General features: G+C 49.6%; 1 protein-coding gene across 1 annotated transcript in view; it reads left to right on the top strand.

Moving 5' to 3' along the window:
* The window catches only part of LOC112960233 (acid-sensing ion channel 2), a 294,430-nt gene that overhangs the window by 270,878 nt on the left and 8,396 nt on the right, over window positions 1-15,156 (top strand). The window contains exon 3 of the mRNA XM_026054443.1: window positions 13,132-13,259. Coding sequence (XP_025910228.1) covers window positions 13,132-13,259 — 128 coding nt within the window. The remainder of the gene's footprint in view (window positions 1-13,131; window positions 13,260-15,156) is intronic.

Genomic DNA, 15,156 nt, shown 5'->3' with positions numbered 1-15,156 from the left:
GCTCAAAGCTCRCAGCGTCTTTGGGTTCTTCCTGCATCCTGCTGTGTCCCGCCAGCCTCCCCTGTGCATGCAGGGGGTACCTAGGACATGTGTGGAAGCAGAAGATAGCCCTGCCATGCTTAGTGCATCCCAAAAGTTCCCAAGTTAGGCTTTTGCAACCTCCTTTCCATTCCGGGAATGCTGTAGGGTCTCATCTCCTCCACGCAGGGGCGTCCTTTCTGCAGGTGAAACTTTGCATTTGCCTTAGGAGCATTAGGTACTTAGGTTCTCAATTCAGTTTAGCTATCAATTTAATTGGTCTATCAAAACAAGAAGTGGCAGGTGCAGATTTTGTGCATGAGCCTGATCTGTTCCTGAGGCTCTGCTGAGCAGTGCAGCTAAGACTGGACGATGGGAAGGGATTCGTCTTTTTAGGAAGCTTAGACATTCAAAGAGATGGATATTAGCTTTAAAATAAGTGGCCTTGAGCAGAAATAAATAGCACAGCATGACAGGGGCCGGAGGGAGCCACCGCTTTAGCATGCAGAAGCTCGCTCAGGTCTCATGTTGGACRGGCTCTTCAAGAGGCAGCTTGACCTTTCGGAGGCTGCTCCATGTCACATTGAAGCGTCAAATGTGCTGCGTTGCGCCGCGTCTCGGGCCTTTCCCTAATGAGAGCAAGAATTCATTCGATTAGCCAAGATTTCCTGCGGAGAAAAGGTCAACATTATTTCCATCTTCCACAAGCCCCGGACAACCAGAGTATCCACCAAATTAGACCTGCTGCTGCGAATTAATTCCCATTAGCAGAGCGAGCTTGTCGGTGTGGCAGGGTTTTGAGTCTAGGTGGTGGCATTAAGGTTGTCACCTACCTGATGAACGGTGGTTTGAGGTTGATTGCTCTCCGGGGCTTCTCGACGTTATCGTGGTGCTCGAAAGAGCAAGTGCAGCCACTGAAAGAGATGATTTTTGCAGTTGCAAAGCGGTACGTATTGCTGTTTCCACACGCGACTCGAATTATCCGGAGCTGATCCCGGCTCCGTTTGCCCCAAGGATTGATGTTGCCCGGTCAATGAGGTGAGCGTTTCTGCACGGTGCACATCTTGCTCTGCACTGTGTCCTATATGCACTGCCGTATACGGACACGTACGTGCAGATCCAGTCATCCGCAGGCACAGTAAGATGTCCCCAGTCGCACAGCCYTGTTAAACTGAGGGCTGTAAATACATATCAGTGACTTAACGAGAAAATCCTTGAAGGGATGCGGACACTTCAAAACCTTTTCTTTTTTTCTCTAAAAGAAAAAAAAAAAAGGTAACTCAAAGCCAGGAAACATCTATTTAAAGCAAAAATTAAGGAATAAACCCCAAAAGCTGGCTTTGGGAAATCTGGGCAAGCAGAGATAAGGTAGCTAAAGTCAGCGGATACATGTTACAAGCGGGGCTGCACAGCATTAAAATTAAACGAACATTTCGTGCTGCTGCTTCCATTTGAGTCTGTGTGTCTGGCATGGGAAGTGAAGTGGCCCCAGCTGAGACGGGGGTGGTGAGATTGGGTGCTGCCGGAGGACAGGCTCGGATCTGCTGTCCCCGGAGCTGCGAAATTGCCTGCAAACATCCCTTTTATTTATTATATTTCAGGGACGCCCAGTGTACCATCAGCAAGATTTCAGGAGCTTCTTTGGCTGCGCTGGTTTTTAACACAGATGAGTGTTGCCCCCTTTCTGGTCTTCACTGTTCCCCGAATCTCTTGGTTTCCCTCCTGGAAAACAGAGCGCTCCATTCATCCTAATCAGTCCCGAGAGATGTCAGGAGGATTTGTGGCTTTGAAGATAAAAGCATCTTGCAAGCACTAATTAAATTTAATTTTATTAATCTCTCTGGTGCAAGGCTCATCGTTTTGCTCTAGGCTTGTCCAGCCCGTAGCGACACAGRCTCTAGTAGACATTGGAGACCTCCCAGGCACTTCCAAAGGTGAATTGTGCCCTGTGCTGGCTCCCGAGCCGCGTGTGGCTGCGCCGAGGGTGATGTGGTGCGGGATGCTCCCTCCTGGAGATGCTCTGGAAGCATTTMCTTGAGTTCAACTGAGGAAGCAGAGGCTGACACTCTGTCCTTAAGACATCTCCTTGCTTTGGCCACCTTAATTCATCTTTCCTGAGATGCAGAGTACCTATATTGCATGAGCAAARCCAAAGAGGCCCTTGCAGAAAGTCCTGGGAGCAATTCCCAGCCTCCTGCCCTGGCACTGTGTAGCAGGGTATTCYATGCTGCTGGTTCAGGGTCTCCAGCGGCTTTTGGTGGCAGCTCCTTAACTTTGTCTCGTTATTTTGGCATCTGGCAGCATCACCAAATTACAAAGTCCTGTCATTTGCCACTTTCTTCTTGCTTGTTCTGTAGATAAAATAGCCAATGGTCTGTGCTAGCGTCTCCACCTCAGAACGTGGTTCTCTGGATTGACTGAATCTCATTGCAAAACTGCAGAGCGCTCTAGGGAACTGCAGATGGCAAAATGCGTGTGGAGTCTGCTCCTTGGATAGCTGCAGAGCAGTCAAAGACTCAGCAGAAGCAAAGAGTAAAAGAGAAAACACGTGATTAGAGGTTGCAGAGTCTCTGTTGCTTGTTCTTGCTCTCTCTGGAAGCTTTGCTGCCCGAGCTCCATCCTTTGCAGCAGTGTGACCCTTGGTGCCTGCTGCGTCGTGAAGTCTTTTTCCATGTGGATTTACCTGCAGCAGGATTAGGCTGTAGGACTTGAGATGATTGCAATATGGAAAGACTCAAAACCTTCTGTTTTAGAGGGGACAAAAGGGAATTGTGGTAAAGTTGTCAGCTATGGAAGAGGCCAAGATAGGGAACAAAGGAATAACAAGCTGTAGTGGGTAGGCAAAGGAAAAACGGAGTTGGGGAATGGGATGTGTGCTGAGTGCAGGTCTGGTGGTCTCCCAGGGGCCCTTCAGGCTGTTGAAACAGGTCGCCCGGGGCCTGAAAGGACCCCAGGTCTGTCTTCTGGCATKTTCTGATGACCTGCATGACTTCCCTCACCCCTGGATGAGGCCACACAGCAGCGAAGAGGGACGGTGTGTGATGTGCGAAGGCTCCACTCCCTGGGACCTGAGCATATGGTGGRCATCTAGAGTCATCTCCACCATCCCCGCTATGCACTTGGCTACCAATGTGCTGAGAAATGGAGGAGCTTTGGGAAGGAAGACCGGGTGCGTGTTTTGTTTTATTATTTGCATTATTTTTGTTGTTCTTATTACGTCCCCTACTACTGTGTAAGGGGAAGCTTATGAAGATTAGAGAGAGGAATGCCATCTGTGGTGTTGGCTAAGTGACAAAATACACAACATAACGTTACTCAAATATTTTGCGGAGCATGAAGAGCAGGGAAGGGAAGCGACCGCCCGCGTTGGGCAGGAGCGCAGGTGCCACAGTGGGGAGGAGGAAGCTGAGGCTGAGCATTAGGAGCAATTTGCCAGCAGATGGTTGGGGTTGTGGATTCACTGCAGCTTGGGAGTGGGCAGAAATCGTTGGCATTTAGGCTGGGCAGCGCCTTTGCAGATGTCCCATGGGGACCAATGCCACGTTGGCCTGTCTGTGGAGTATGCAGGTGGAGAACCTCCAGCTCTACTCTTGAGTGTCTTGAAGTCATTGCTGAGCTGCAAAATGTGGTAAGGACTAAGTTGGACTTTTTCACTGTTGCCCAAACTTGCCTTTCAAAATACATATATATGGGAGCATAAATCCAGGAGCAGTAATGAACAGTCCTGTCTAGATCCCAAATGTGACCTAGCAGGTGGAGGTGGATGTCTTGCTTCTCATGGGGAGAGGCCAAGGACACCAAAGTGTTTGCCCAAGAGCCTGGGGGAAAAGGACCTTGAGCCAGYTTCATCTTTCCTTGCAATGTGGTCTCCTTTGGGTCAGAACACRAGTTCACCACCATGGGACTTGCAAGGACGAGTAAATAAGTAGCTGGGTCAAACATTGTCAGAAGCTCCTAGAAGGAGCATTTCATCCATGTTTGATCCCAGTCATTTTTTAGAACTTTTTTGCCCAYGCCAGCTTTTTGTTCCACTGTGGGATGTTCTTTTCATCCCTGGTTTAGTATTCCTGGAATCTCCTACAGTATTAAAATTTCAGTGTACTCTAATCCAAGGATAAAGTTAAAACAGCAGCGTCTTCAGCTGTGCAGCGCAACACATGTTGGAGCCAATTCTGCTGCTATTGACAAATGGCAAAAAARGAAAAGGTTTATTTCATAGATAGCCTAATCTAGGAATTTCTTGTGCTCCAAGCTTGTATCTGATTGTGTTCCCCTGGGAAAAATTGACACAAATTTTACCGCTCTACAGAAATTGGTTATACTCTTGTCCCAGGAGCCAGGAACAGTTTATGTTCCGTGTCTCGGCGTAATGCCCTTCAGTATGGATATTTATTTCTATAACTGCGGTAATGGCCTCTCTGCTTTATTTGCATGGAAGTTACATGGGCTTTCATAAATATTGCACCAGTAAAACCAATAATTAAGCGTTATTACGGAGGTAGAAATCAGGGCTGAGCTAATGAAAGCCGCAACCTCGGCAAAGCGGGAGCGTTGGCATTCCTGGCTCCCCGGCACAGCTCTGCCGGAGCCGTGGGAGCTGGGCTGTGGATTTGGCCAGGAGCGGAGCAGAGATCCGGGGCTCTGCGTTTGGTCCCTGCCCTGTCCCGTGCGGAGAGCAGCCGGGGATGGTGCGGGAGCAGCGCCCGCCCAGCGCTGTCGCCGCATGAAAGATGAGATTGTTGCCGGAGACAAAACCTGGCGGAGGTTTCCATGGCACCCGGGCGCCTTCCCTCTCCCTTGCCCGACCCTGGATGGTGCCACCGYGGAAGCGCCGGGAGCTCCTCGGCTCCCCGGAGGCGTCGGGGGATGCAGGAGCTCCTCCCAGCCTGGTTGCAGAGGTCCTGCAAGGGTAGGGTGATGTTTCTGTTGCTCACGCTGGGCACCAACAGTTCTGGTGGGCTCGTGGCCAAAGGGGCTGGCTCCGCTTTCCTGTTCAGTCTCGGCTCGGAGTTGGGTTTGTTGTGTGTTAAGCGTTGGGGTGGAGCAGGTCTTTGGGGACCAGCTGGCATTCGGGAATTGTGAGAGTTGCCTTTTCTTAAACCTCTCTTCCTAACCCTGAGTCTGCTCCATGGCCAGGTCTCTGACAAGTGTATTTTGTTCTTTTGGTGGAAAAGGAGGGTGCAGAAGGGGAGGAAGGACACACGTTGGGCACAGAGATAATAGAAGTGCCGGCCCCTCATCACCAGAGTCCTCTGCCTTCTTTGTGACTGTGGCAAGTGCTGKCAAGTGCCTGTTCGTTCCTGTGAACTCCTTGTCTCATCAGAGTTGATGGAAGCTGTTGTGACTTAGCGCAGCCCTACCTGCTCCCCACCTCTGATGACTTTTATCTCCATCCTTCTGCACCAGCGAGGTGCCCTCCTCGGTCTGAACCAGGAGCTTTAGCTGGCTCTTTTCCCAGAGTCTCAGACATGGGGAGTGGAGTCATCTCACCCACCGCTCCCCATCCCAGAGAGCCGGTCATCCCTCTGAGGGAAGGGATGAAGGATCCCCTCTCTCCCCATGGGACACTCACTGGTAACCTGCAGAGATTAGATGGTTAACTCCAAAACGGCTAAAATTTGGGAAGCGGAGCCCTCCACAGCCCTGCACAATCCACCCCATCCTTGGAGGCTCCTGGCAGCTCTCACCCTGGCTTGGCTCCATCCAGGTGCTCGGCTTCACCGCCGGCCCCGTCACTTGTGTGGACGTCCCCTCAACACACGGAACCCCTGAAGCAACCTCGGCCTTCACCCGTGTCCGGTTAAATCTCCAGGTTAGCTCTGAYGGATTCTTTTCTCTCCGTCCCCTCTGGCAAAAGCCATCGCAGCACTGGAGCCTGCCATCCTTCCACTGCAGAGCCCTGCTAGACATAATTTTCACAGGTTATTTTTATCAGAGAAAATATTAGACTGCCTGCTGCCGTACATGATCCGTCTGTGTGGCGCTGACCTTGCCGGGGGTGTCACAATGTGAATATTTTTATATATCGCATCGTCTATATGCAGTGTTGGGACAGCTTGGTCCACCCTCTCTGGCAGCACAGGAGAGGGCTGGTGGCTGGGTGGGCCTTGGCAAAAGATATAATAAAAAAAGGAGCAAATTGCTCCCCAGGCCCACGGACTTTAATTTTTCTTCTCTTTGAGCTCCCAAGCCCACTTGGCTGCAGGAATTATTAAGGCAATATTTTTTTTAAGGAAACATCCATCAATGGTGCCCAAACTTGGAGATGAACTTCATTGTGGTAATAATGGCCGGTTAGAAGAGCAAAACCCTCATGCACCCCCAAATGCCCCAGATCTCATTTGCTGAAGTTTCTTTATATGTGGGACCAAGGTTTGAATCTTCGCCTCCATAAGTCACCTAATGATTTTGAGCTTTGCTTGGTCTGTAATGGACAACACTTGGAAATCGCCAGCTAATCCAGGAGCACAGGTAGCATTTCCCCCACTGATGTGATGAAAATATTTGTTTGCTTGAGCTGTTTTCTGCTCTGAGAGACAGGCTAAGTCTCTCGCAACACTGTGCAATCCTAAACCGTGCCTAATGTGCATCCTTTTCCAGTCAAGGGCTTGCTTAGCTGCTGCATAAACCGAAGTGCTTGAAAATTGCATTGCCCAAAACGCTGGCATTTATCAGCGGTGCAAATGACCTAGCTTTAACCATAGATGCGCATGCATTGGAGTCCAGGAAAAACTTTCAGCTGCCTGGGAATATCCAGGCACCAGCAGCATTTCTATTTACTTGCATTTTAATTTCAGTTTTCCACTAACTCCCAGTGCATCGATTTGGAGATTTGCCTCCYAAGAAGAAATTCCCCTCTGGGAAAGGAGGTCCCAGCGGTGGGAGCTGGCAGCTGAGTCCTTGCGCCTGGTGGAGATCCCTCCCTTCGGGTTCGAGCAGCGTTTCCCCGAGCTGGCGACAGGGGAAAAGSGCCTTGCCAGAGGTTATCGGTCCTGTGGGCTGGACACGGAGGTCGGGTCGATGCCGAGGATGCTCTGCCCCAAGGGGCAGCGCCGTGGCAGGACAAAGCTCCGTGCCCGGCAGTCCCCGGCGGGTCGTGGCGAATAGCCCGGACACGGGCGTGACGGGCAGCCTGTCCATCTGCCGCCGGAGCGGCGGCCCYCGGGGAGCTGCTTCCATCTGGCTCCTCCAGGCACAGAAACCAGCAGCAGGTCTTGTGCTGTTGAATATTGCAAGGTGTTTTTGTGGCAAGGAGCATCCTGGCGCGYGGAGGAGCAGTGCGGCTGCACGAGACGCTCCTCCGGTGCCTTTAAACTGGGTCTCTTCTTATTTCCTATTATTCCTCCTTTCTATATATGTACTTCTATATATAGACACTATTCTTACTTCCTACATCATTATTCTTATATCCTGCAATGCCGGAATTAAGTGGGTGAGGTGTTTCGCTCCTTCGCTCAAGCTTGCAAACAGGAGACAAGCGAGGAGCCGAAATACCCGCCRCTGGATGCGGGTCCGGGGGCACCCGTCTCTGCCCGGGGAGCCCCGCCGCGTCCGTGTGCCCTGCCGCTTGCGTAACAGGCTTTTAATAATGCATGGGGAGACATATGGCCCCTCCGACTTAGTATGCAGCTGCAATGTGCTTACCTAAAAATAGCCGCGACGCTCCGGGTCGTTGGCTGCAACCCCTGCTGTTCCTCGGTGGGTAATGGAGCATTTCGGGGAGCTCGCAAGGGGTGAAGCGGAGTGAAATGTGAGGCCGGGACTTGCCTTGGGGTAGGGTGAGAGCTGAGACCGCTTACAGGGCCAGTGCTCGCTAATGGAGTAAAAGGTGCCCGAGAAATGGTTAGCGGGTAGTCAAGGAGTGTGTCTGCAGTAGGAAAGCAGTTTGGAGCGGGAATTTTCACTTATGTCCTGGTTCACGTCCTGCAGTTGATATCCCGTGGGAGCTCTTAGTTGAACTTTAAACTGGAAATTCCCCATGGTTTTTGAAGGTGGTGAAGCACGCTGCTGTTCTGGGGTTGCAATGGCAGCTTTGGGGTTGCAATGGCAGTTTTGGGGCTTGGGGACTGCTGGGAGGAGAGGGGGGACACAAGCCACCAGGGCCCTCTCGTGCCACCCTCRCTTAATTCTGCACTTGTGCACACATCTCACCTTCAGACTCTTGCTTTTTTGGGGGGCCACCTGGCAAAGACTCTTCCCTGCTTTCTTCTTCCTTGCTTATTATTTTTTCTTGTTTCGCATGAGCTCTTGGTGGAAAAAAAATCCCTTCCCTGTTTCTCGTTGAAGGCAAGAGAAAACAACAAACAAGAAGTGTCATTTTGTGGTGACACTGCTCTAGAGCACAGAAGCTCTTCCTCCTCCTTGTCAAAGCAATCGAGCCTGGTAAGCAACCCTCAATGCTTCTGTCACCGCCTTGAGATCCAGGTTGTCTGCACCCTTCAGACACAAGAGGAGTTCTTTGAAAGTATTCTTGTACTCTCAAAAAGCAGGGGGGAAAAAACTCAGACGTACTCGATGTGTGTAGCAAAGGCTGCTATCTCTCTTGCCTTTAACGCAAGCAGGAAGCTTCTAATGCCAGTAGCTCTTTCAGATATGGAGCGGTTGGCTTTGTTTTTGCCAAAGAGGGTCTTCAAGCACCAAGTACCTGCTGCTTGCTGTGATGGGCTTGGCTTCCGTGCAGCTCTTGAAATGCTCTCCATGTTCATCGAAGCAAGGTTTGCTGGCAGACCTGAAACTGAGACTCCATGGGTCGCTGGTGCTGGTCGTTGCCCRGTGTTGGTCCTACCTCACAGTTGAGGTTCAAGGAGTCAGGGCAGATAGACCCCAGGTGCTGGATCCAGCAAGTGGGAACTGGGTGACCACATGAGCACCCATGGAGATGGAATTTGACCCCTCCAAAGAGTGAGCCCTTGAGAGCTGGKCTTGGAGAGGGAACATAAGCCAAGTTCTTCTTGGCTTCTTCCCACCTTCACCTCTGGTCTCCATCTCCATCCAAGTCTAGGCTTTCTGTTCTGTAAGCCCCAGCCTAAATGTGAGGAATCCTGCCCAGGAAGCAGCTGGTTAGATTTTCYTCTCTTCCTTGGTAGTCTTTGGCTCTCTAGAGTTTTCCCAGCATAACTCATCCCCATCCAGCTTCTCTTCTGCCCACACGCCGTTACTGACCCTCACTCTGTGCAAACCTCAGCAGCCCYGCTGGACGTCCGGCACTTGCAGCATCCACGGAAGCATCGTGGGTTTTCTCAGCAGCTGCTAAAACTGGTGTTAGGCCATTTAATTTTTGTTCTAGCAGAAATAAGTCTTCCATGAATTCTACCCAGACAGCAGCCACAGCAAAGCCTGGAGCAGAAAAAAAAAACAGGACAAATTTTTAGATAGGTTTTTTTTGGGTTTTTTTTTTTCTGTGGGGAAGTTGTGTTGACTCATTTGTCTGTCAAACCGATGTTATCAAACCAGCATGAACCCTGCTGTGAATACTCTTATTTCAGCTCCGTTTAATTCTGTTACCAAGCAACTTCAACTAAAGCAAAATACGGCACTTGCACAGAAACGAGAGCGCGCACATGAGAGTGGAACTGGTTGAACTGTAGTAAAACTAGTTGCAGTTCTCTTACATTTTTTTTTCCTGTTGGGCTCTGCTGCTATGACTTTCCTATAGTTATGTTTCCATGGAGATTTCCTTTTTTTTTTTTTTTCCCCCTAATCTCTAAATTTCTGAATTTCTGACTAGGAAGAATGTAAAAGGAGTGCGTCTTTGTCCAGGATTTCTGAACATCATCTGGTCCGAGCAGGGGCTCAGGCTGTCCTGAGTCCAAGGCACATCAGAGGCGCTGGCTGCAGATCCAGGCTGCCCCACCTGTGCAGTGAGCCCAACGTGCTCAGAGGATGCTGAGCTCAACGCACGGGAGGAGAAAGCAAGACGCCCGACTCAACCCTTGCTTCTGCAGAGCCCAGGAGAAAGCTTATTGCCCAAAGTAAATCTTCAGGCCACCTTCGAATACGCTCATGATGAGTACCAGCAGRAAAAATACCATATATTTCTGATTAACATGTATGAGTTCATGAAGGGAGAATGTAGGGAGGAAGGGGCCAAGCTCTTCTCATTGGTGGCCAGTGACAAGACAAGAGGAAATGGGTATAAGTTGAAACCCAGCAGTTCCATCTTCATGGAGGAGGAACTTCTTCACTATGAAAGTCCCAGGGCCCTGGAATAGGCTGTCCAGGGAGGCTGTGGAGTCTCCTTCTCTGGAGGTCTCCAAAACCCATCTAGATGCCGCCCTGTGGCCCGTGCTCTGGGTGTCCCTGCAGGAGCAGGAAGGTWGGACTAGATGATCTCCAGAGGTCCCTTCCAACCTGGAACATTCTGTGATATTCAGTTCACATTGAACTGTTCGACTTGGGCTATGAATATCTTGGCCTCCCGATACATAAGTGCCCAGCAGAGCTTCAGATGTTCATTGGCAAGGCCAAGTGAATCAGGCTGGACAGCTTGGGACGSGTTTCTTATTGTCATTTTGGCTCCTTGCATGGTCCTGGGGCTAAGCTGCRCAGCCTGCGCCAAGCGTGCCGGCAGCGGGAATTTTACTGGGGTTCCCTAGCGAGGCTGCTAAAGCCATGAGGACACGAAACAAAATTGTGCGATTTGCTACAAGCTCTGCAAGCAACTTGAGGCACCGGCTGAATTAATCCCCAATTTAATTAATGCCGCTGTAAGCCCACAGATAAAAAGAGCAGCTCGCGAGTTGTGCAGAAACACCGTCGTGCTCATGGTAATGTATGTTAATGTATTTTAAAAAGGCAGGCAGCGGGAGTTTTCCCTCCATCCCCAGCCTGGGTCACAATGAGGAATGAATTGAAAAGCACCGAAAGATGGTCTGGGGCTAGGCTTCCCAAAATGATGAAATGAGTTTAAAAACCACGCGACACCAACCCGAAACCATAATAGATTTGATTTTGGAAGATTTTCTGGCTCCTGAGCCTGCAGTTCCCAGGTTTCAGTATTTTCAGGGAGGTTTTTTACCTTTTAATTGATGATTGCAAAAAAAAAAAAAAAMAMAAACCCAAGCTTGAAGAAACATCTGTGAAAGCTTAATCTGTCACTTAGAAAACAAATATTTAAGATACACTAATGCTTCTCGGTTGCCAATGTGGAGCTTGAAAGCATTTAGGATACAGTAAAGGAGGAGCAGCCCAGGCATGTCGTGTCAAAGGGTTTTGTAGTTGCGAGTTTCATTTCTTACCATCCAAATGCAAATTAGTTATAGCAAAATAAATCTTAGAAGCAGCGGTTTTTCAAAGACAGCTTTGTACTTACAGTTTTCAGTTCTCATGCAATTCTCGCTGCAGGAGCAATGGAAGATTTTTGGCTTTTGGCTGCATTTCTGAAGATGCTGCCTATTTTCTTCTTCTTGGTATTGTTGATTATGAAAATTAATAACTTTATTTCCTAAAAGCAGAGGTTTGGGCTTCTTTGCTGCAGTGTGGCAAATCCGTTCGCCTCCCCGTCCTTGATTACTCACAGTTACATGCCAGGGCTTTCTGTTTCAGATCCCAAGCCCTGTCCCTTTTAAGTCCCCTGCAGATATTTGCAAATCGTGATGCTGAATRTACAATGATGTACACACAAAAATGCCCAGATATGCCAAGCACTTGGTGGGAAATACATGGATTTAGCTCAGAGGTGGATAGACCTGAGGAAGTACAGTGTGAAATGCAGCAATAGGCAGAAGAATTTGGGCCTAAAAATGCTTCAACAAAACAGTTCCTTTTTTCCAACAAGTTAGACAAAATGCAGGCTTTCTGCTGAAGCGTGTAATTACAGAAGGAAGCATATGGTAGCTCCGTGGAAGTGTTGGAAGGGGGTCAACACCAGGCAGAGCTCTTGAGCTGTTTAGCGTTGGTGCAAGTGGGTGTTACGTGGAAACAACAGCCTAGGGCTTGACATTGGAGAGCTGGTAGGAGGTCCCACCTACTCTGGGCACCCATAAGGTTGGATGAGGACACAGAGCTCGTGGAGGCTCTTCATTTCCAAAAGTTGCACGAGGAAGCTCTCTAGCATTGAAATATTTTGGGGGGCAGCGTGGGAGAACTGTTGGCAGGAAGGTGACCCTCRATGGAGAAACAATGAGGAGCTCAAATGAGATAGGGCAATGCTGATCTTGAACAGACAGCGGGAGATGGCATGTTCACGTCTTTCTGCCATCTCCTGGAAGGAGAGGAGCCAAACTACTGCTGAGCAAGGCAAAGACACGCAAAGTTTTTATTGTGGTGGGCTCTGGAGAGTCCTCGCAGTGCTGTCCTGTTCCTCGCGGTGCCAGGAGGATGCTGAGGCATGATTGAGGTTGACACTCTTGAATCTTGAGCAGAAGCAGAGCCTGCCTGTTTTCTCCAAGGATGGTCTTGGTCAACGCCAATGCTTTGGGAGACTTTGCTTGAAATGCCCCGTCCACACAGGAATTCAGCCGGCTCTGATCTGCTCCTGCTCACACAAATGTAGCATGGGAAGAGCAGGTTGAAGGCCACACGAATCCCTCTCTGTGCTAACGMTGCAGCCAGGTGGGATTCAGAGGAGATCCCTGCACACGCTCCAGCAGCTACGTGAGACCACAGACGATAACAATCCTGCTGGTCAGTAATCGTGGCCTCGTCTGGATACCAAAAGTCCTGTGGTCCAGATGAGGAGCAAATATGTGATTACGTTAYGTGGCGCGTCCGTGGCATCAACAGATGAGTTTACTTTCAGGCTTAGAGGAGGAGACCAGTGGTCTTTTTGACACAGACCCAAATCTGTTAGGTAATTTTTCATCTCACCTGGTTGAGAAATAGAGGGTCAATTGTTGAATGTATGTTTCTTTTAAATTAGTCAGCTCTTTCTTGCCTTCCCTTCTGCCATACTTGATGACTTAAAGATCTTTGCTGTACTTGAGTGACAGGCTGGCTTGATACCTAGTTTCTTAGAAAGTTCATCTCCACAGGATATGGGGGGAGAAGGGAAAAAAATGACCTTGCAGTCAAATATGATCCTGCCCACAGCCAGCTGTAACGTGAACGGCCTCGTCCTGTGGCGGCCCTTTCGTCCTTCTCCTGCTTACCTAACCTGCTGCCTTCTTCTTCCAGAGGAGACGACGTTCGAGGCTGGAGTCAAAGTTCAGATCCACAGCCAGTCTGAGCCACCATTCGTCCAAGAGCTTGGCTTCGGTGTGGCCCCTGGTTTCCAGACCTTTGTAGCCACCCAAGAGCAAAGGGTAAGTTACCTGATTTCATCTTCCTAACTTAAGCCCTCTAATAGGTTCATATGTTAGGCCGCTTCTCTGGAAGGAAGTCCCTTGAGAAGAGTTTGATGATTACAGCTTTTCTTGTTTCTCAGACACCTTTTGCTTCCAATAGGTTCTCCAGTTGACTGGCTTGGTTTGGGCAAGGACAGGTCTTGCATCACCATAGCTTTGAGGAGAGAAGGGTGTTCAGCCCTGGCGTGCTTGCTTGGCATGCTTTTTCATTGCTCCAGTAAAAGCTGTGGCAGTCCCTTCCAGTGCCTCACAAGAAGAGGCTTCCATTCAAAAGGATCCCGTAAAGAGTTCCGAGGAGAGCATTTCATTAGGTAAATCAGCTCGAATTCTTTCTGGTAACACAGAAATACTCTTGTTATTTACTCCCACCAGTAGGAAGCTCATTTCTCCTCGTACAACGCTCTCTTGTCATCCCAACAGCTACACATCAGCAGAAATGGATGTGATGAGACATAGCATAGTTAGACCCAAATACTTTTTAGGAGTCTAGAAAAACAGCCAGCAGAATAAATCCCTTTCTCAACTTAGTCCCAGTGCTGGCATTTATAGCCTTCCTGCCTTGTTGTGCCTTATTTTCCTCCATGCTTCTGCTTCACCCTTAAACGAGACATGAATCAAATTCAAGAAATAACAGGAGCTGTTTGAGGATTTGCTCTGATTAAATCTCTATGGGGAATCAGAGCTGCGGTAGTTGTATTTTGGCTTGGAAGAGCAATTCACCACCAAATGTGTCTTGAAGCCGTGGTCACTTCATGGACTCTGGTACCAAAATGCACCTGAAGAAGCTGTATTTCCGTGAGTTTGGATGCAGAGCCTCTGTTTTCGATGAGGATGCATACATGCATAACCGTTCAGGAGATATCGAACGGTGTGGGCTCCTCGTAGGCGAGCGCCAGGTGGAAGCATCTCAGTTTCAGCCAGGAAAGGTTTTTCTGTTGTCAGTCTCTATCACGTGGGAAGTCCGTTGGATTACAGAAAATGAGCAGCTTTCTCGGAGCGCAGAGCACTCCTTTTGAGCGTAACACCTTCGTAACAGGGAAGGCAGAAGACTCTTTGGGGGCCGAGGCAACAGCTGCTGAAGTTCAAAGCAGCTGCTCTCTCCTTGACACATCATCTGCCTGCCAGTCCCAGCCTTGCAGGGGCTCGAGCTCCTCGAGCCCATCCTTGCGCAGGGAGATGCATTGAGGCCACCTCACTGCCCAGGTGGAACTTCCTGGATGGCCATAAGAGCTGAGATTGAGATGGGAGGATATTTGTTTCCTGCATGGCCTCGTGGGCTGGGATCTCTCTGCCTCCAGCAAAGGTGGAGGTGAAGCTCATCCCTGGTGCCCCGGGCAGTGATTCAGCCATCTCAGCTCCATGCTGGACCACTGCTGTCAGGGAGAGGCTTCATGCTTGGAAGGGTGATTGACCACACGTTGCTGTGTGTTTTCCAAGGGGCATGTTGCCAGCAAGAAAGCCGTAGTGCCCAAGAGGTTGCCCATGGGTGCAGGAGACCTGTGCTGAGCTGAATCCTCTGCCCCAGGGTCAACCAGTGGAGCTAAGTTAAACCCCAGCTGACCACTGGGGAGAGGGTTAAGGTCAAGGGTAATGTTCAGCTGGACTTTAACAGCTCTTGGGTCTTTCTCTGCCCTCCCCTACCATACAATTACACACAAAGGGCTGCATTTCCCAAGAGAAGCRTGGGAATACCCACCTAAACCAACTCGTTAGGGAAATAAGAGAAACAATAATTTAATTGTTCAGAATTATCCCACCTCTTGGAAACCGGCCAGTCATAGTTAGTTTGTAGTCCATGCCTGTTTGCTAGAGCCAACCTGGCCTAAAAAATTGTCCTTTTACCRTATTCTAATTG

Source organism: Nothoprocta perdicaria, unplaced genomic scaffold (genome assembly GCF_003342845.1).
Source record: "Nothoprocta perdicaria isolate Ctin4 unplaced genomic scaffold, notPer1 scaffold_121, whole genome shotgun sequence".
In the NCBI taxonomy this organism is placed as follows: Eukaryota; Metazoa; Chordata; class Aves; order Tinamiformes; family Tinamidae; genus Nothoprocta; species Nothoprocta perdicaria.
This window is presented reverse-complemented; position numbering and strand designations above follow the sequence as displayed.